General features: G+C 37.7%; 1 protein-coding gene across 1 annotated transcript in view; it reads left to right on the top strand.

The window, feature by feature from the left end:
• LOC145306521 (peroxidase-like) overlaps positions 1–22926 on the top strand; it is a 45293-nt gene that overhangs the window by 12659 nt on the left and 9708 nt on the right. The window contains exons 14-17 of the mRNA XM_080148692.1: positions 414–491; positions 2463–2527; positions 4230–4330; positions 4817–4903. Coding sequence (XP_080004818.1) covers positions 414–491; positions 2463–2527; positions 4230–4330; positions 4817–4903 — 331 coding nt within the window. The remainder of the gene's footprint in view (positions 1–413; positions 492–2462; positions 2528–4229; positions 4331–4816; positions 4904–22926) is intronic.

Below are 22926 nucleotides of genomic sequence, written 5' to 3'. Positions count from 1 at the left end.
TAAAAAATATGTGTTAACCAGTATGACCTTACATAAACTATAGTAAGAATCATTCTTTATAATAAGGGGCTTACAAGTGCAATATTGGTATTTTTAAGACTAGCCAGTTGCTAAAAGCATAAGGGTAAATTGTAATGATGTAAACGGTTTGATGTATGTATTGTAAATACCTATGCATTTTACTGAATTTCATTATGTTTTTGAAGTGCTATTATTTTTCCACTTTAAACTTCACAAAATATTTTTTTGTTAAAAAATGCTTTCTATTTGATCTTTTATGAGCTTAATGATTTGATGAGGGGTAATTTTTTTTGCTTATTTTCGTTAAGTCAAATGCGCTTATTAAGTCCAACTGTTCTTTAATGACTTTCTTTAATAATGCATTAACAAATGTCTCTTAAAACTTTTTTCAGATTGGGTATGGATGGAAAATTAAAAGTTAGTGCTGTTGCATATATGCAAGATCTTTTGCCTGGAAGAGATTGTGATCAGTAAGTTTCAACCGAATTAAAATTTATTTAACAGCTTATTTAACCGTCTTGGAAGGATTTTAGATTATTTCAGTTACTTCAAGCAGTAAGACAATGAATGAAAAATTGACGTACATCCCTAATGATACAACAAAAGTTTTAAAAGGGGGGAGGTAGGTTGTGCTAAAATTCCGTAAAGGTATGAGGTTAAAGATTTAAAATAGAAGTAGATCTGAAAATTTGGTATGGCAGTTGCTCTAATATAGTACAATTTATACATATCTACGTTATACCCCATTAAAGCAACTGCCATGCCAAATTTTAGAGTTCTACTTCTATTTTAAGTTCTTAAAACTCGCACCTTTACGGACTTATAGCACAACCTCCCCCCCCCCCTCCCCTTTGTAAACTTACTCTGTTCGATTATAAAGAATCCTTGATTTGTTGTAATAACCAAAGTTTTTGGGCCAATGAAAGAGTATAGGTGTTAATGCAAAGACTCAAAAGCGCTTTTTTGAAGGGATTAAAATTTTCAGTGGGTTAATTCCTATTTGAGGGGGGTAAAATTCAGTTTGGACACACTACAAGTGTTGTATTCGTTTGTCCTGCTCTTTCAGAAATTTACTTTTACGGGTTTTGTCCTTGTTAATTAAAAGTATATACGTGGATATTATATGACAGGGGGGAAATTGTCATTTTAGGCTGTTAATATGGAAATCATTTATTGGTTAGTTCGTTCATCCAGTAGGAGGGAAGGGATTGGGGTAAAGGGTGAATGGGGGGGGGGGGTGCGTTATTTAATATAACTACAAGTTTCACTTCATTGGAGTACATGATAACCTGGTGTAAGATCCAAGTTGACTCACGATTGTGGCTAAACACGTAGCATATCTGATCGTCGCCGGGGAGGTGATAGGTTCGAATCACGGACCAACACTGTATCCTAACTAAAAACGTTAAAAATGGTTCCTACTGTTGCTATGGCAGGTGCGGGACATAAATAGTAAGAGTATGGGGATTGCCTTGGCCCATAAACTGGCGCAACTCATTACCATGCAGTTACGATTTCTCAGACAAAGGTCGTGCAATTAAAGGGTCTGATGGATGTTACTTAAAGGAACCCTGCAAGATATATACCGCTTTAACTACTGAAAGACTGCCACGAGTAGACCCAATACCCAAAATTTGAAGCCTCCAGCTTCAATAACAAAAAAGTTAGACATTTCAAAATGATATTTTTAGTACAATAAAATATTGAAAGTTTTTCATTGCTAATAATAAAAATTTCATTATTAAAATAAGTCTCCTAGAAAGAAAATTATAAGCTTTTTTTTAGCAGAAACTTAGGATGCCAGTAACTGATAACATTTTTACAATAAAAACACCCTTTATAGTCAAAATCATTTTTTTAAAAATCCGTTTAATTTACTGTAGTGGGAGAATGCCAGCCTTTAGGATTTCTAGCCAATCAGAAGGCTGAGTCCGTGCTAAGTCAACTGAACAACCAATCAAAGCTGATAATCTATATTACTTATATTAGTTTTAGTTTTTTCGCTATGATTTTGCGCTTACAAATGTAATTTAAACCGAACTTTTAAAACAGATTTTGACTATGAAAAGGGGTGTTTTTATTGTAAAAATGTTATTAGTTACTGGCATCTTAAGTTTCTAACTAAATAAGCTTTTAATTTAGCTTCTAGACGACGTTATTTAATTTTGAAATTTATATCTTGAGCAATAAAAATCTTACAAAAAATCATTTTTAAATGTCTGTAACTTTTTTGTTATTTGGGTATTGGGTCTACTCGTGGCAGTCTTTCAGCAGTTAAAGCGGTTTATTTCTTGCAGGGTTCTTTTAAGCTAATATCCTTACATTCCATTACTTGTAAATGATGCTCTGGATTCTCTAGATGATCACTTAAACGAAGGAGAATCCCACCTATACGAGTTAATGGTAATAATAAATCCATTGTTAATCCTAACTTTCTGTAGAACGTCTGGTGCTGGAAATACATGCAGAGCTAATGCTGGTGATAGCAGAGTTAGTGAATCTTATGGTAAATAAAGAGGCTCTTATTTTTTGCGTATTTTTTAGTGATGGCAATCCGTCGAATTTTTGGGCCGGATTCGGATTCCGGATTCTTAAAGAATCAGTCAAAAAAAGTGGCGGATTCCTGCGAATTCCGGATTCTTATTTTTGGTGGATTCCGGATTCTAGCAATATTTTAAAAGGATTTTTAATTAAATAAAAAAAGAAGTGCTACATATGTCCTGAAAATCAATGTTCTTGGTGTTCTCTATAATTCACTTCCGAGAATTGAACCAGATTTTAAAAGATTTATATATAATGATGAAAATCTTTGCCTTCAAAGAGGAGGAGTTGAAAGAAAAAACTCAAGATGCTAATTTTAGCCTACCAATTAAGAATCGGGAATCCGCTATTAAAAAACGGATTCCGGATTCAGATTCCAAAATTGGCCAAAAATTGGGTGGATTCTGTATCCGGATTCAGGATACGGATTGCCATCCCTAGTATTTTCAGTAAAACTTTTGTTAGTGTCTAGTCAAACTGTTTTTAACATATGGTCAAAATTAAGAACACTGACTTAAGAAGAGCATTTGACCAAACTCGAATAAAGCTTTACATAAAATACACTAAAATAATGACCCTCTTATATATTTTTATATGCGACGCTACTCCAAAGCTAATTTTTGTCAGTAAGTCATTAACATATTAAAGAAATACTTATGTTCTCTGATGCTTTTTAAGATAAAATGCTGAATCTGATTATGTGAAGATTTCATTAATTAATCAGTACGTAATTTACGTAGTCACTAATATAAATTTGTTTTTTTGTCAAGTCTGTATGTCCTTTAAGAATTCTAGTTCTCACCAAAACTATAATTAGCTTTATATGCTTTAAGCCAAAGATACACATTTAGCCCGCAAGCATTTAGCAAACACAAATGCGTGAAAAAGATTTATTTTGAGCACGTTTTCTTCTGCTAAACTTGTACACCATTGGAGTTATGCTATTCCAGAATCAATAAATATGCCCCTTGTAATAATGTGCGGAAAGGATATGTATTTTATGCAGTTTGGCAGATTTTTGGAGATCCCGGAATAGTTTTCTTTGAACTGCAATAGATCCCAGGGAACCTAAAAAATTTTAAATCACTAAGTTAGTAAGTCAACTAATAAGAATAGTTATTTCTTTCATCGTATTATAGACCGCTTTCCGCGATTAAAGATTAAAACCAGTTTTTTTTTAGCCCCGAGGTGCTGAAGGGACGGGCTAAGTAACTGGTTTTAATCTTATGATTGTACATTTTTATAATTGGAGAATGCGGTTTATAATTTGATGCTAGACAGTTTTTTCGTATGGATGAGAACCGGTTCCTATCCACCGGATTCGAATGAATACGAGAATAGTTATTTCTTTCATCGTATTATAAACAGCTTTCCGCGGATATGGAATGTACAATTATAAGATTAAAACTAGTTTTTTTAGCCCCGAGTTGCCGAAGGCACGGGCAAAAAAACTGGTTTTAATCTTATGATTGTACATTTCTATATTAGTGAAAAGATGGATATAATACGATGATAGACATAGTTTTTTCGTATGGATGAGAACCGGTTCCTATCCACCGGATTCGAATGAATACGAGAAATGTTATTAACTTGGGGGACTAGTGTGATAAACAGGTCATTTTCCCCTCTCCCTCTCACTGATAAGATCTTAATTTATTGTTATGTAGGGTTGGTGATGGTAACAACTCTATGGTGGAGGTTGCATAACTACATTGCTACTGCACTTTCAACTATGCATTATGATTGGAATGATGATCAGCTGTTTATGGTAAGTAAATATTATATTGGCAAGGTTTCGTGGTTTTCACAAAAGCAAAATGGTTATGTAAGTTATTACAGTTTTCCGCGGATATCATAATGAAAAATCATATTGAAACCAGTTTTGTTTGCCCCAGAGGCCTATGGTCCTGATTAACAGAACTTCAAATTTAAGATTTCCATTTTGATATTCAAGGAAAATTATCCGTAATACTATGCTAAATATCATTTTTCAATAAGGTTTAGATAGGTTCTCGTCCACTGGATACTCATCAGTTTTGAAGCAATACTGGAATAGGGTTTTTTAGTATTATGTAGATTTCAACCATAAAACTAAAATAAAAGAAACCTTTATTAGAATATGAAATAGATTTTTTGATCACTTTATTATGGGGGAAGGTGTATTTAAAGATTATTGATATTATTAAAAAGTAATTTTTATAGAGATCTGTGAATGATCTTTTAGAATTTCCAATAACTAAAATTATATTTTTAGGAAGCTCGCCGTATTACAGTTGCTATTCTACAACACATAACATACAATGAGTATTTTCCTCTGTTTATTGGTATGGACTATTCTAAGGTAGAGTTTCAGATAAATTGTAGATCTAAGTATCATTTTAATTGGCTGTTACGCCCCTTGAATGACTCTTTCCTTAGGCGTCCAAGGGGGGGGGGGGGTAATGGGCCATTTGGCACCCCCAAAATTTTGTGAACAATACCCCCCCCCAAAAAAAAATTACCCCTACCTTGGGGGTGCCGTAGGCACCCCCAACGATTTTAGGGGGGTATTTACCCCCCCCAAACCATTTTGGGGGGGTAATTAACCCCCCCCCCCAAAATATATGTTCTTAAAAAAAAAATTTTACAGAAAATTTGCATCGTGGCAACGCCCCTTAAGGGGCAATTCGTCGTATTTTTAAAATAGCTTTTGATAGTTTATTTTAGGATAGGTTATATTGGTTTAGGTGATTGTCCCACATGGTTAAGCAATTGGCCCCCCGCAGGGGCTAGAAATAGGAGAGAAGCTTGTGTGAAAAAAACGAAGAAACGCCCCTTAAAGAGCGTTGCCACAAAAGGGACTATACCCCAATATAGTCCAACCAGTTAAAACAGTTCTTAACCATGATAACAAAAAATTTAATAGTTTGATCATGTTTTATTTGCTTGGGCCTTTATAAGGGCTAAAACCATCCCGGGGATCTATGATGTAATTGTAAAGCACTGAAGATTCCATAAAATAGATACCTAACTAAATTAAATATTTCATTAAATAATGAAAAAGAATTTCTATAGGAGATTTCTTTTGGGAGGATGTCAGGGTGTCTCAAAACTAGTTATAAAACTTACCAGGACCTATAAGACGCTTCACTTTAAAGTATAATCATATTGGTTCATTGGTTAGTGAGTTAATTATTGTATTTTTATGTTCTAAAGAATGAGATACTACTATATATTTGAATAGTAGTGGCGCCCTTAGCATCTAAGAACTCGTATTTTCTAAAGGGTAAAAAGGGAGGAGAAAAATAGCCTAAAACCACTCAAAGGATTGACCTATAATAGTGTGGAACCATCATGGGATCTATGTGAAGCTTTCCTAAGAAGGAGAACTCAGTATTAAAAGTAATGAAATCTGAAGCTATATTCAAATAAACCTTACTTACTACTTTATGTTATAGGATAGTACTTATTAACTTAATAGATTAGGTAGGTGCTTTTTTACATAATTAAATTACCCCCCCCAAAAATTTTACCCCCGGGATAAATTAGTTTGGGGGGTGTAATTACCCCCCTCCCCAACAGATTTGGGGGGAGTATTTACCCCCCCCCCCAACAGACTTTAGGGGGGGTAATTACCCCCCCCAATCAAATTTTACCCCCGGGGTAAAAATTTTGGGGGGGGTAAAAAAAAATTTCGGCGCGCTTCGCGCGCCATTTTACCCCCCCCAAACACGAATTACCCCCCCCTAAAATTTTTTACCCCCCCCAAAAAAAAAAGCTTGGACGCCCCTGACTCTTTCCCCACCTTTCTACATTTTTGTGTTAAAATGTAAACAACAAAGGGGGAGGTAGGTTGTGCTAGAAATCCGCAAAAGTGAGTTTTAAGGCTTAAAACAGTAGTAGAACAATAAAAGTTATCAAAAAAAATACATAGTTAGTGAATATTATCGTTCTACTACTGTTTTTAAGCCTTAAAACTGACAACTTTACTAAAGAAGGTGTATCAACTTTTTTTTTATGGCTAGCCGGTTCTTTTAGTAAGTAGTAGATGTAAAATTTTTCATAGAATTCAGATATGCAATCGGTTTTTTTGTAGACCTCTTATTTTTAAAGTAATTTAAGTTTTTTTTTAAAATAATTAAGTTGGTTTTAAGGTACTAAAACGCAACAAAATAAAAGAAGAAAATGGCCAGTAAGAACAAAAATAGTAAGATCTTTAATTTAATACTTGTGAAATGATAAAATTGAGTTCAAAGTTTTTATTCTCGTGGGTTTTAAAAAATCAATTTTTTCAATAATTACCTGACAGAATTGAAGAAGTAAGGTGTCAAATTAAAGATCTTACTATTTTTGTTCATAATGGCCATTTTCTTTCTTTTTTTTGTTGCATTTTAGTACCTTAAAATCGACTTAATTTTTTGGGTATAGTCCTTTCCATGACATCGCTCCATATGGGGCGATGATTTTCTATAGCTCCTTCAAGGAGCTATAGCATAGCCTCTTATCATATGGAGCGATGTGATAGCCCCTTTTAAGGAGCGTTCATATCGCCTCTTATGATAAGAGGCTATGCTATAGCTCCTTCATGGCCTCTTAATAGCTCCTTTGAAGGGGCGTTAATATCGCCTCTTATGATAAGAGGCTATGCTATAGCCCCATGATGGCTCCTTCATAGCCTCTCCATCGCCCCTCCGTAGTCCCTTACCTTAATTTATATAACAACCCACTTGATGGCCCCTACATCGCTCCTCCATCGCCCCTTCTCCAAATTTATATTACATTGTACTTTGATGGCCCCTACATCGCTCCTACATCGCCCCTACATCGCTCCTACATCGCTCCTTCATCGCTCCTTCTCCAAATTTATATTAAATTGTACTGTGATGGCCCCTACATCGCTCCTACATCGCTCCTTCTCCAAATTTATATTAAATTGTACTGTGATGGCCCCTACATCGCTCCTACATCGCTCCTTCATCGCTCCTACATCGCCCCTTCATCGCTCCTTCTCCAAATTTATATTACATTGCAACTTGATGGCCCCTACATCGCTGCTACATCGCTCCTTCATTGCTCCTACATCGCCCCTCCATCGCTCCTACATCGCTCCTTCTCCAAATTTATATTAAATTGTACTGTGATGGCCCCTACATCGCTCCTACATCGCTCCTTCATCGCTCCTACATCGCCCCTTCATCGCTCCTTCTCCAAATTTATATTACATTGTACTTTGATGGCCCCTACATCGCCCCTCCATTGCCCCTCCATCGCTCCTACATCGCCCCTCCATTGCTCCTTCATCGCTCCTTCTCCAAATTTATATTACATTGTACTTTGATGGCTCCTACATCGCCCCTCCATCGCTCCTACATCGCCCCTCCATCGCTCCTACATCGCTCCTTCTCCAAATTTATATTAAATTGTACTGTGATGGCCCCTACATCGCTCCTACATCGCTCCTTCATTGCTCCTACATCGCCCCTTCATCTCTCCTTCTCCAAATTTATATTACATTGCAACTTGATGGCCCCTACATCGCTCCTACATAGCTCCTCCATCGCTCCTCCATCGCTCCTTCATCGCTCCTACATCGCCCCTTCATCGCTCCTTCTCCAAATTTATATTACATTGCAACTTGATGGCCCCTACATCGCTCCTCCATCGCCCCTTAATAGCCCCTTACCTTAATTTATATAACAAAGCTCCTATATGGCCTCTCTATCGCCCCTTAATAGCCACTTAATTTAATTATATAACATTGCCCCTACATAGCCTCTCCATCGCCCCTTAATAGCCCCTTACCTAAATTTATATAACAAAGCTCCTATATAGCCTCTCCATCGCCCCTTAATAGCCCCTTACCTTAATTATGTAACATAGCCCCTACATAGCCTCTCAATCGCCCCTTAATAGCCTCTTACCTTAATTTATATAACATAGCCCCTATATAGCCTCTCCATCGCCCCTTAATAGCCCCTTACCCTAATCTATATAACATAGCCCCTACAAAGCCTCTCCATCGCCCCTTAATAGCCCCTTACCTTAATCTATATAACAAAGCTCCTACATAGCCTCTCCATCGCCCCATAATAGCCTCTTACCTTAATTATGTAACATAGCCCCTACATAGCCTCTCCATCGCCCCTAAATAGCCCCTTACCCTAATTTATATAACATAGCCCCTACATAGCCTCTCCATCGCCCCTTAATAGCTCCTTACCTTAATTTATATAACATAGCCCCTACATAGCCTCTCCATCGCCCCTTAATAGCCCCTTACCTTAATTTATATAACATAGCCCTACATAGCCTCTCCATCGCCCCTTAATAGCCCCTTACCTTAATTTATATAGCATAGCCCCTACATAGCCTCTCCATCGCCCCTTAATAGCCTCTTACCTTAATTTATATAATACTTACCTTAATATATATAACATAGCCCCTACATAGCCTCTCCATCGCCCCTGAATAGCCCCTTACCCTAATTTATATAACATAGCCCCTACATAGCCTCTCCATCGCCCCTTACCTTAATTTATATAACATAGCCCCTACATCGCCCCTCCATCGCTCCTACATCGCCCCTTCATCGCTCCTTCTTCAAATTTATATTAAATTGTACTGTGATGGCCCCTACATCGCTCCTACATCGCTCCTTCATTGCTCCTACATCGCCCCTTCATCGCTCCTTCTCCAAATTTATATTACATTGCAACTTGATGGCCCCTACATCGCTCCTACATAGCTCCTCCATCGCTCCTCCATCGCTCCTTCATCGCTCCTACATCGCCCCTTCATCGCTCCTTCTCCAAATTTATATTACATTGCAACTTGATGGCCCCTACATCGCTCCTCCATCGCCCCTTAATAGCCCCTTACCTTAATTTATATAACAAAGCTCCTATATGGCCTCTCTATCGCCCCTTAATAGCCACTTAATTTAATTATATAACATTGCCCCTACATAGCCTCTCCATCGCCCCTTAATAGCCCCTTACCTAAATTTATATAACAAAGCTCCTATATAGCCTCTCCATCGCCCCTTAATAGCCCCTTACCTTAATTATGTAACATAGCCCCTACATAGCCTCTCAATCGCCCCTTAATAGCCTCTTACCTTAATTTATATAACATAGCCCCTATATAGCCTCTCCATCGCCCCTTAATAGCCCCTTACCCTAATCTATATAACATAGCCCCTACAAAGCCTCTCCATCGCCCCTTAATAGCCCCTTACCTTAATCTATATAACAAAGCTCCTACATAGCCTCTCCATCGCCCCATAATAGCCTCTTACCTTAATTATGTAACATAGCCCCTACATAGCCTCTCCATCGCCCCTAAATAGCCCCTTACCCTAATTTATATAACATAGCCCCTACATAGCCTCTCCATCGCCCCTTAATAGCTCCTTACCTTAATTTATATAACATAGCCCCTACATAGCCTCTCCATCGCCCCTTAATAGCCCCTTACCTTAATTTATATAACATAGCCCTACATAGCCTCTCCATCGCCCCTAATAGCCCCTTACCTTAATTTATATAGCATAGCCCCTACATAGCCTCTCCATCGCCCCTTAATAGCCTCTTACCTTAATTTATATAATCCTTACCTTAATATATATAACATAGCCCCTACATAGCCTCTCCATCGCCCCTGAATAGCCCCTTACCCTAATTTATATAACATAGCCCCTACATAGCCTCTCCATCGCCCCTTACCTTAATTTATATAACATAGCCCCTACATCGCCCCTCCATCGCTCCTACATCGCCCCTTCATCGCTCCTTCTTCAAATTTATATTAAATTGTACTGTGATGGCCCCTACATCGCTCCTACATCGCTCCTTCATTGCTCCTACATCGCCCCTTCATCGCTCCTTCTCCAAATTTATATTACATTGCAACTTGATGGCCCCTACATCGCTCCTACATAGCTCCTCCATCGCTCCTCCATCACTCCTTCATCGCTCCTACATCGCCCCTTCATCGCTCCTTCTCCAAATTTATATTACATTGCAACTTGATGGCCCCTACATCGCTCCTCCATCGCCCCTTAATAGCCCCTTACCTTAATTTATATAACAAAGCTCCTATATGGCCTCTCTATCGCCCCTTAATAGCCACTTAATTTAATCATATAACATTGCCCCTACATAGCCTCTCCATCGCCCCTTAATAGCCCCTTACCTAAATTTATATAACAAAGCTCCTATATAGCCTCTCCATCGCCCCTTAATAGCCCCTTACCTTAATTATGTAACATAGCCCCTACATAGCCTCTCAATCGCCCCTTAATAGCCTCTTACCTTAATTTATATAACATAGCCCCTATATAGCCTCTCCATCGCCCCTTAATAGCCCCTTACCCTAATCTATATAACATAGCCCCTACAAAGCCTCTCCATCGCCCCTTAATAGCCCCTTACCTTAATCTATATAACAAAGCTCCTACATAGCCTCTCAATCGCCCCATAATAGCCTCTTACCTTAATTATGTAACATAGCCCCTACATAGCCTCTCCATCGCCCCTAAATAGCCCCTTACCCTAATTTATATAACATAGCCCCTACATAGCCTCTCCATCGCCCCTTAATAGCTCCTTACCTTAATTTATATAACATAGCCCCTACATAGCCTCTCCATCGCCCCTTAATAGCCCCTTACCTTAATTTATATAACATAGCCCTACATAGCCTCTCCATCGCCCCTTAATAGCCCCTTACCTTAATTTATATAGCATAGCCCCTACATAGCCTCTCCATCGCCCCTTAATAGCCTCTTACCTTAATTTATATAATCCTTACCTTAATATATATAACATAGCCCCTACATAGCCTCTCCATCGCCCCGAAATAGCCCCTTACCCTAATTTATATAACATAGCCCCTACATAGCCTCTCCATCGCCCCTTAATAGCCCCTTACCTTAATTTATATAACATAGCCTCTACATAGCCTCTCCATCGCCCCTTAATAGCCCCTTACCTTAATTTATATAACATAGCCCTACATAGCCTCTCCATCGCCCCTTAATAGCCCCTTACCTTAATTTATATAGCATAGCCCCTACATAGCCTCTCCATCGCCCCTTAATAGCCTCTTACCTTAATTTATATAATCCTTACCTTAATATATATAACATAGCCCCTACATAGCCTCTCCATCGCCCCTGAATAGCCCCTTACCCTAATTTATATAACATAGCCCCTACATAGCCTCTCCATCGCCCCTTAATAGCTCCTTACCTTAATTTATATAACATAGCCCCTACATAGCCTCTCCATCGCCCCTTAATAGCCCCTTACCTTAATTTATATAACATAGCCTCTACATAGCCTCTCCATCGCCCCTTAATAGCCCCTTACCTTAATTATGTAACATAGCCCCTACATAGCCTCTCCATCGCCCCTTAATAGCTCCTTACCTTAATTTATATAACATAGCCCCTACATAGCCTCTCCATCGCCCCTTAATAGCCCCTTACCTTAATTTATATAACATAGCCTCTACATAGCCTCTCCATCGCCCCTTAATAGCCCCTTACCTTAATTATGTAACATAGCCCCTACATAGCCTCTCCATCGCCCCTTAATATCCCCTTACCTTAATTATATAACATAGCTCCTACATAGCCTCCCCATCGCCCCTTAATAGCCCCTTACCCGATTTTATATAACATAGCCCCTAAATAGCCTCTTCATCGCCCCTTAATAGCCCCTTACCTTAATTTATATAACATAGCCCCTACATAGCCTCTCCATCGCCCCTTAATAGTCCTTTACCTTAATTTATATAAAATAGCCCCTATATAGCCTCTCTATCGCCCCTTAATAGCCAATTTATATAACATAGCCGCTACATAGCCTCTCCATCGCCCCTTAATAGCTCCTTACCTTAATTTATATAACATAGCCTCTCCATCGCCCCTTAATAGCCCTCCATCGCCACTTAAAAGCCCCTTACCTTAATTTATATAACATAGCCTCTACATAGCCTCTCCATCGCCCCTTAATAGCCCCTTATATCCTCCTTCAAAACAGTTATACACCTTCCCAGGATCTATTGGAAGCTACCCTATAAAGGAGAACCATATTGGTTCTGCAGTTAGCGATCTTCTTTGATACATACAGACAATGATCCTGTTACTTTTTATAAGGATTAAAAATAAAATGGCCTAAAGCCATCTCATTACCCATAGGAAGCTTCACTGTAAAGGAGAACCATGTCGGTTTAGTGGTTAGCAAGGTACAGACAGACATACATACAGACAAAGATCCTGTTACTTTATTATAAGGATTAAAATAAAATAGTTATTAACCTCCCCAGGACCTATGAGAAGCTACCCTATTAAGGAGAACGATCTCAGGACCTATAGGAATCTTCACTGTAAAGGAGAACCATATTGGTTCATCGGTTAGCAAGATCCTTCGGTACAGACAGACATTCATACATACAGACAAAGATTCTGTTAATTTATTTTAAGAAATACAGATAAAATTGTTATAAACCTTTCCAGGCCTAAAACCATCTCAGGACCTAATTTCTGCCGTTGACAACTCGAGTTAAGTTACTATATTATTTTTACAATGTTTAACTTATCTGTTATTATTGGCTGACGAAAAGTTTGGGCAAAAAAAAAATTTATTCTTCAATGAAATATCTCTCCAGTATAATTTTGCCAAGTGCTAATTTATTAAGAATAAAGTTTGCCACAAATTTACCAAAAAATCTCATTGTCATTTCGCCAGGGAGGATTAGGATAGTTCCCAAAGTGTTATAAGTTGGCTTATCCAAGAGTGCTGTCTAGTCTCCAAAGTTTTATAATACCGTTTTCTTATTCGTTAGATTAACAACCTTGGGGACTTTTTATTGTTTTGTGATTGTTTAGTTCATTAAGTTGAGTGTCTAAATGTTTCAACCACTAATTCTAAACTAAAGAAGGGGTAATTTTGTGAATCATCAATGGGAATAATTAATATATAAACATACATATATATACAGTGTTTTTTTTTATGAGAGCATTTTTGAAAGCAATTTTACCCTACTTATAGTTATCAGAATTTAATGATTAATGGCTTATTCTCTTCGTTTTTTATAACCATTAACAGAAAAGCAAAAAAATATTTCAGTTTTTATTTAAAAAGTACAGTAAATTCAAAATTTCAAAACATGGGTGTCAACATCTAAAATAGTTATTTCTCGCATCGTATTATAAACGGCTTTCCGCGGATATAGAAAGTACAATTATGAGATTAAAACTAGTTTTTTTAGCCCCGAGGTGCAGAAGGCACCGGCTAAAAAAACTGGGTTTAATCTTATGATTGTACATATCTATATTCGTAGAAAGCTGGATATAATACGATGCTAGACATAGTTTTTTCGTATGGATGAGAACCGGTTCCTATCCACCGGATTCAAATGAATACGAGAAATGGTTTTAGCGCATTTTTCTTATGCTCAAATCTTCTACCCTTTCCAAGAATGGAGGGAGTACATTGGGGGGCCAGTATTCCCTCCCTGGTTGAGATATGGCCTTCAAATTTCAAAATGTTCTAGTACATGTCACAAGTAGTATCTATATAAATTTTTAGCTCAATATCTCAACTTTGAAGCGTTTTGCAGCCATTCTTGCAAAGGTAGATTATAAGAAAAATGCACTAAAACCATTTTTAGATGTTGACACCTAAGTTTTAAATTTTTTAATTTACTGTACTTTTTGAATAAAAACTGAAATATTTTTTGCTTTTCTATTAAAGGTTATAAAAAAGAAGAGAATAAGCCATTAATCATTAAATTCTAATAACTATAAGTAAGGTAAAATTGCTTTCAAAAAAGTTCTCATAAAAAAACACACTGTATATATGTATATATATCATTTTATCGACAATCGTCTTATCCCTGTAGATCTCTGATTATCAGAGCATTTTTGAAATATTTGCTGCTTATTTTTTGGCTGCCTTTGGCAAAATAATTTTTTTTCATAAAAAATGTATACAAAATTATCGTATTAATTTGGTAAATATATCATTGCACTTGAATTATTTTTAAGTCACTAACGGCTAATCCCATAGATGACCCTAGGAGTACTTTAATGAATAGATGTGGTGGAGAGGGGGGGGAGGGGGAAGGTTAAGAATTTAAGGGAAGTGATACCTTCCGGGGGCTGAAAGTGTTAGTCCCCTCCCCAAAATGAAAACTTTTCCTGCGAGTAAAATAAGCTTCAATGTAAAGGAGAAGCATATCGGTTCAGTTGATACTGATAAACATCCTGTTACTTTAATGTAAATATTAGTTTAAGGATAGTCTGTATAATCTCAGGGATAAAGGAAACATTAGGCAATTTTTACAATAGTCTCCAAAGTTTTATAATGAAGTTTTCTTATTCGTTGGCTCAAAACTTTGGGGACTTTTGTCATATTTTGGTTGTAGTGTTGCAATTTTGTGTATCGTTATTAGGGATGGATAAAAATTTATCGGCCATTGTCTTATTCCTTTAGATCCTTGGTATAATCAACTGAATAACAGTTCCAACAACAAAAATTAAGATATTGCTTCGCTTTTTATGGACAAATATCCTGTTATTTTATTATAAGGAAAAAAAATAAACTATCTTAAAATCATCTCAGTACTCAGCGGTTAGCAAGATCCTACGGTATAGACAGACAGACATACATCATATCGGTTTAGCAGCAAACGAGATCCTTTGCTACAGACAAAAAAAAACTTTGTATATCGACTAGCGGCTACGCCCCCAGCATCTATTGGCTCTGTATTCAAAGGGGAATGAATAAAAGCCTAAAGCCTTCTCAGGACTTAAAATAGAATAGCCTAAAACCATCCCTCGACTTAAAATAAAATAGCCTAAAGCCATTACAAGACAAATATTAAGCTTACCTGAAATAGAAAGCCCAATCTGTTTAGTAGTTATTGAGATCTTAAGTTTCAGAACAGAAAGCCTTACTAACGTGGACAAACACAGGATATTTCGGACAAATGTCGGAGTGGACATTATATAAGTAAAACGCAGAAGTGTCTATAATATCTTAAAAATTAGGTTTCAACAACATTTGTTTAGTTATTTCTACACAGGTTAGGTTAGGTTAAGATATAAATATACAAATAAGCCCCCTGCAGGGGTTAGGCATATAAAAAAACCTATTTGACAGTTGTAAACAATGTGAGAAAAAAATATGTTTTAGTTTAATGAAATGTTCTATCTGTTTCAAACCTTTGCCTTTCGATAGAACTTACCTACTTTGGAAAACTGTTAGACTGATTTTAAAATTTCAGTCTGTGAGAAAAGATATTCAAGATTTTTTTTTGTTTTGAAAGATTTTTATCTTATAAATAAAATAAAAGACACTCCTGCGTTTTACATAAGCAATGTCCACTCCGACGATTGTCCCATTCCTAGGTTTGTCCACTCCAACGTTTGTTTATGTTTTACTACTTTATATAATAGGATAATATGTATTCTTCTTTTATATTTCTCTTTTCTTATTCACTTGCAGCTGCGCTCTTTTTAATGTAAGGAGGCAGAAAAATAGCCTAAACCAATTAGGGGCTTAAATCTGAAAATGAAAAAGCAAAAAACCATCCCATGACCTATGTGAAGCTTCCCTTAAATGGAGAATTTAGTCAGTTTATGAAATTTTTAAGCTTCAGACCAAAAAAAATACTTTTTTTGTTAAAAGAGAGACTTTTCTACAATTAGGGCTAGTCCTTTCGTCATTGCTCTTCTCATTAAGTTAAGCATGTGGTTTTCTCTGCTATTGTTAAAGATAGACTGTTGAGATTTTTAGTGAATATTCCCATGACATATGTATATCCAGTCTATAAATTATTTTGTCTGTCTCTCAATTATGCTTCAAAAGACTTAGGTTTCGTGATAATCTTTGAGTAATAGCATATTCTCTTAAAGTCTGCTCTATAACTTACTTTGTCTGTTTGTCCATTATATGATCCTTATTCAATATTCTATTTAACTAAAAAATTTCATTCTCTTAGTTTATTTTTTTTCTTTATTTCATTATGTTATTATATTATTTATATTTATTTTATTAATTCATTATATTTTCATTATAATTTTCCTTTTTAAATGCGAAACTTTTCTATAGTAAGGATTGGTTTGTCCGTACGTCCAAACGGTTAGACGACATTTTCTTTAATTTAGACATGTTATAAATATCCTATCGATTTCAAACTTTGCAGAATGATTTCTATAACAGTTGGGTACAATACTATATTCATTACTAGAGAGTATGTACGTCCATTTTTTTGTATAATATCATTGTCCCATTCATCTGGGTTTTGGAGTAATGTTTCTTAGGACAACAAGGTTTAGTATTATAATCAAATACTAAAAATAAAATTATGCCCTTTTACTATATTCTATACTAGCAGATTCGCCCCTAGCCTCAGGGGCTTTGCCCCAAGAGGTGATAAAATTTTTTTTTGGCGAAATTCGTAATAGGACCAAGAAAATCTTCAGCAAAAAAAAAAATGGGGGGGGATTTTTTTGTTTTTGGGGGGGTTGGGGGTATCCCACCCCCCAAGAAAATAGCCTAAAACCACCACAGGACCAGTAGGTATATTCCCTGAATAGTAGAATATAATCGGTCCAGTGGTTACCGAGATCTTAAGGGACTGACAGACGGACAGACAGACGGACAGACAGACGGACAGACAGACGGACAGACAGACGGACAGACAGACGGACAGACAGACGGACAGACAGACAGACGGATGGACAGACATCATTCTACTTTGTATTATAGATTTACGCTAATTTTAACAAAATTTATGTTTGACCTCCTGATTTTAGAGCTTTGCTTTTGTGAATGTTGTTATCCTTGTTATCTTGCTTTTTTTTCCTTTTTCATAACCTATTATATAAAGTAGTAATCTTTTTTTTGTCTGTAGAAAAGCTAACCGCTGAACCTATATGGTTCTCCTTTACAGTGAAGCTTCTTTTAAGTTCATAGAGGGTTTATAATTATTTCGAGGGAGGGTATCTCCACCCTCCCAGAAAATTCACCCCAAGAAAAATATTACCCCATCCCCTCAAAAAATCTTTTTAACTTTTTAAAAGCAAAGCTTTTCTATATTAAGGATCAGTCCGTACGTCCGTAACGGTTAGCTATTTTCGTTAATTTAGGCATGTGATTCCTGTAGTAGAAAGGTACGATTTAGAAAGTCTATAATCATTATCAGAATATCCATACGTCCATTTTAAGCATACTAATTATTAACTTACAACAAATTTTTATGTATCAAAATTATCCGATTAATCTGATTTCTGGGATACTGATTCCTAGGACAACAAAATAGAATGTTATAAGCGAATCATATCTATAATCAAGTCCAAAAAATGTGAGTACGTCCTTAAGCATTTTCCTGCATGTTAGCAATTTCTCAATAAATTTACTTACAATTTTGTTTCGAATTTTAAATTTATGTTCTGACTATTCAGTTCTGACACTCTACATTATTAATGTTCATTAAAGGACGCCTGCAAGAAATAACACGCTTTAACTGCTAAAAGACTGCCACAAGAAGACCCAATACCCCAAATTATAAGCCTTCAGCTTCAATAACAAAAAAGTTCTAGGCATTTCAAAATAGCATTTTATGTACAATGGAATTTTTGAAAGATTTCCAATGCTCATAAAAGAAAAAACAATATTAAATTACGTTGCCTAGACATAAAATTATAACCTTATCTTTGTCAGAAACTTAGATTGCCTGTAACTGATTACATTTTTACAATAAAAACACCACATTTCATAGTCAAAATCTATGAAAAAAAATCGATTTAAATTGCATTTTTAAACGAAAATCATAGCGGAAACAAAGGGGTAAACTAATACAAGCTTAGCTGTGATTGGTTGTTAAGCTGATTCAGCCTTCTGATTGGCTACAGTACATTCGGTACAACGCAAGTAAAACTTATTTTTTTTTAATGATTTTGACTATAAAAATGGGTATTTTTATTGTAAAAATATAATTAGTTACTGGAAACCTAAATTTATGACAAAAATAAGCTTATAATTTTGTTTCTAGGCCACGTAGTTTAATTTTAAAGTTTTCAACATGAGCATTGCAATTCTTTCAAAATTTCCATTGTACATAAAATGTCATTTTAAAATGCCTAGAACTTTTTTGTTATAGAAGCTGAAGGCTTCAAATTTGGGGTATTTGGTCTACTTGTGGCAGTCTTTCAGCAGTTAAAGCGTGGTATTTCTTGCAGGCTTCCTTTAAACTTTTTTCTACCGTTTCAGAGCTTTGCTTTTATAAATGTTGTCATCCTTGTCATCCTTTTAAAACTTAAATTTAAAACTGTAAAGGGTCACATTCCTTCCTTACCTTAATGCCCTACCTTCTATAATGAAGGGGCAATACAATTACAGAGGCTGTACAGGAGCCATAAAGGGCCTATGTTATATAAATTAAGGTAAGGGGCGATGAAGAGGCTATGAAGGGGCTATGTTATATAAATTAAGGTAAGAGGCTATTAAGGGGCGATGGAGAGGCTATGTAGGGGCTATGTTATATAATTAAGGTAAGGGGCTATTAAGGGGCGATGGAGATGCTTTGTAGGGCCTATGTTATATAAATTAAGGTAAGAGGCTATTAAGGGGCGATGGAGAGGCTATGTAGGGGCTATGTTATATAAATTAGGGTAAGGGGCTATTTAGGGGCGATGGAGAGGCTATGTAGGGGCTATGTTATATATATTAAGGTAAGGATTATATAAATTAAGGTAAGAGGCTATTAAGGGGCGATGGAGAGGCTATGTAGGGGCTATGCTATATAAATTAAGGTAAGGGGCTATTAAGGGGCGATTGAGAGGCTATGTAGGGGCTATGTTACATAATTAAGGTAAGGGGCTATTAAGGGGCGATGGAGAGGCTATGTAGAGGCTATGTTATATAAATTAAGGTAAGGGGCTATTAAGGGGCGATGGAGAGGCTATGTAGGGGCTATGTTATATAAATTAAGGTAAGGAGCTATTAAGGGGCGATGGAGAGGCTATGTAGGGGCTATGTTATATAAATTAGGGTAAGGGGCTATTCAGGGGCGATGGAGAGGCTATGTAGGGGCTATGTTATATATATTAAGGTAAGGATTATATAAATTAAGGTAAGAGGCTATTAAGGGGCGATGGAGAGGCTATGTAGGGGCTATGCTATATAAATTAAGGTAAGGGGCTATTAAGGGGCGATGGAGAGGCTATGTAGGGCTATGTTATATAAATTAAGGTAAGGGGCTATTAAGGGGCGATGGAGAGGCTATGTAGGGGCTATGTTATATAAATTAAGGTAAGGAGCTATTAAGGGGCGATGGAGAGGCTATGTAGGGGCTATGTTATATAAATTAAGGTAAGGATTATATAAATTAAGGTAAGAGGCTATTAAGGGGCGATGGAGAGGCTATGTAGGGGCTATGTTATATAAATTAGGGTAAGGGGCTATTTAGGGGCGATGGAGAGGCTATGTAGGGGCTATGTTACATAATTAAGGTAAGAGGCTATTATGGGGCGATGGAGAGGCTATGTAGGAGCTTTGTTATATAGATTAAGGTAAGGGGCTATTAAGGGGCGATGGAGAGGCTTTGTAGGGGCTATGTTATATAGATTAGGGTAAGGGGCTATTAAGGGGCGATGGAGAGGCTATATAGGGGCTATGTTATATAAATTAAGGTAAGAGGCTATTAAGGGGCGATTGAGAGGCTATGTAGGGGCTATGTTACATAATTAAGGTAAGGGGCTATTAAGGGGCGATGGAGAGGCTATATAGGAGCTTTGTTATATAAATTTAGGTAAGGGGCTATTAAGGGGCGATGGAGAGGCTATGTAGGGGCAATGTTATATAATTAAATTAAGTGGCTATTAAGGGGCGATAGAGAGGCCATATAGGAGCTTTGTTATATAAATTAAGGTAAGGGGCTATTAAGGGGCGATGGAGGAGCGATGTAGGGGCCATCAAGTTGCAATGTAATATAAATTTGGAGAAGGAGCGATGAAGGGGCGATGTAGGAGCGATGAAGGAGCGATGGAGGAGCGATGGAGGAGCTATGTAGGAGCGATGTAGGGGCCATCAAGTTGCAATGTAATATAAATTTGGAGAAGGAGCGATGAAGGGGCGATGTAGGAGCAATGAAGGAGCGATGTAGGAGCGATATAGGGGCCATCACAGTACAATTTAATATAAATTTGAAGAAGGAGCGATGAAGGGGCGATGTAGGAGCGATGGAGGGGCGATGTAGGGGCTATGTTATATAAATTAAGGTAAGGGGCGATGGAGAGGCTATGTAGGGGCTATGTTATATAAATTAGGGTAAGGGGCTATTCAGGGGCGATGGAGAGGCTATGTAGGGGCTATGTTATATAAATTAAGGTAAGGATTATATAAATTAAGGTAAGAGGCTATTAAGGGGCGATGGAGAGGCTATGTAGGGGCTATGCTATATAAATTAAGGTAAGGGGCTATTAAGGGGCGATGGAGAGGCTATGTAGGGCTATGTTATATAAATTAAGGTAAGGGGCTATTAAGGGGCGATGGAGAGGCTATGTAGGGGCTATGTTATATAAATTAAGGTAAGGAGCTATTAAGGGGCGATGGAGAGGCTATGTAGGGGCTATGTTATATAAATTAGGGTAAGGGGCTATTTAGGGGCGATGGAGAGGCTATGTAGGGGCTATGTTACATAATTAAGGTAAGAGGCTATTATGGGGCGATGGAGAGGCTATGTAGGAGCTTTGTTATATAGATTAAGGTAAGGGGCTATTAAGGGGCGATGGAGAGGCTTTGTAGGGGCTATGTTACATAATTAAGGTAAGGGGCTATTAAGGGGCGATGGAGGAGCGATGTAGGGGCCATCAAGTTGCAATGTAATATAAATTTGGAGAAGGAGCGATGAAGGGGCGATGTAGGAGCGATGAAGGAGCGATGGAGGAGCGATGGAGGAGCTATGTAGGAGCGATGTAGGGGCCATCAAGTTGCAATGTAATATAAATTTGGAGAAGGAGCGATGAAGGGGCGATGTAGGAGCAATGAAGGAGCGATGTAGGAGCGATGTAGGGGCCATCACAGTACAATTTAATATAAATTTGAAGAAGGAGCGATGAAGGGGCGATGTAGGAGCGATGAAGGAGCGATGGAGGAGCGATGGAGGAGCTATGTAGGAGCGATGTAGGGGCCATCAAGTTGCAATGTAATATAAATTTGGAGAAGGAGCGATGAAGGGGCGATGTAGGAGCAATGAAGGAGCGATGTAGGAACGATGTAGGGGCCATCACAGTACAATTTAATATAAATTTGAAGAAGGAGCGATGAAGGGGCGATGTAGGAGCGATGGAGGGGCGATGTAGGGGCTATGTTATATAAATTAAGGTAAGGGGCGATGGAGAGGCTATGTAGGGGCTATGTTATATAAATTAAGGTAAGGGGCGATGGAGAGGCTATGTAGGGGCTATGTTATATAAATTAAGGTAATGGGCTTTTAAGGGGCGATGGAGAGGCTATGTAGGAGCTATGTTATATAAATTAATGTAAGGGACTATTAAGGGGCAATGGAGAGGCTATGTAGGAGCTTTGTTATATAAATAAAGGTAAGGGGCTATTAGGGGCGATGGAGAGGCTATGTAGGGGCTTTGTTATATAAATTAAGATAAGGGGCTATTAAGGGGCGATGGAGAGGCTATGTAGGGGCTATGTTATAAAAATTAAGGTAAGGAGCTATTAAGGGGCGATGGAGAGGCTATGTAGGGGCTTTTTTATATAAATTAAGGTAAGGGGCTATTAAGGGGCGATGGGGCGATGGAGGAGCGATGGAGGAGAGATGTAGGGGCCATCAAAGTACAATGTAATATAAATTTGTGGAAGGAGCGATGAAGGGGCGATGTAGGAGCGATGGAGGAGCGATGTAGCAGCGATGTAGGGGCCATCAAGTTGCAATGTTATATAAATTTGGAGAAGGAGCGATGAAGGGGCGATGGAGGAGCGATGTAGGAGCGATGTAGGGGCCATCAAGTTGCAATGTAATATAAATTTGGAGAAGGGGCGATGTAGGAGCGATGAAGGAGCGATGTAGGAGCGATGTAGGGGCCATCACAGTACAATGTAATATAAATTTGAAGAAGGAGCGATGAAGGGGCGATGTAGGAGCGATGGAGGGGCGATGTAGGGGCCATCAAAGTACAATGTAATATAAATTTGGAGAAGGAGCGATGGAGGAGCGATGAAGGGGCGATGTAGGAGCGATGTAGGGGCCATCAAGGGACTAAGATATATATAATAGTGAAGGGGCCATGAAGAGGCGATATTTAATTAAATAGCCCCTTGGGATAAGAGGACATATCATCTCCTCTTTAGAAGG

The sequence above is a fragment of the Acartia tonsa genome, chromosome 14 (assembly GCF_053477335.1).
Source record: "Acartia tonsa isolate MP-2025a chromosome 14, ASM5347733v1, whole genome shotgun sequence".
NCBI classification, from domain to species: domain Eukaryota; kingdom Metazoa; phylum Arthropoda; class Copepoda; order Calanoida; family Acartiidae; genus Acartia; species Acartia tonsa.
The sequence above is the reverse complement of the archived record's forward strand: the minus strand, read 5'-3'. Positions and strand labels throughout refer to the sequence as shown.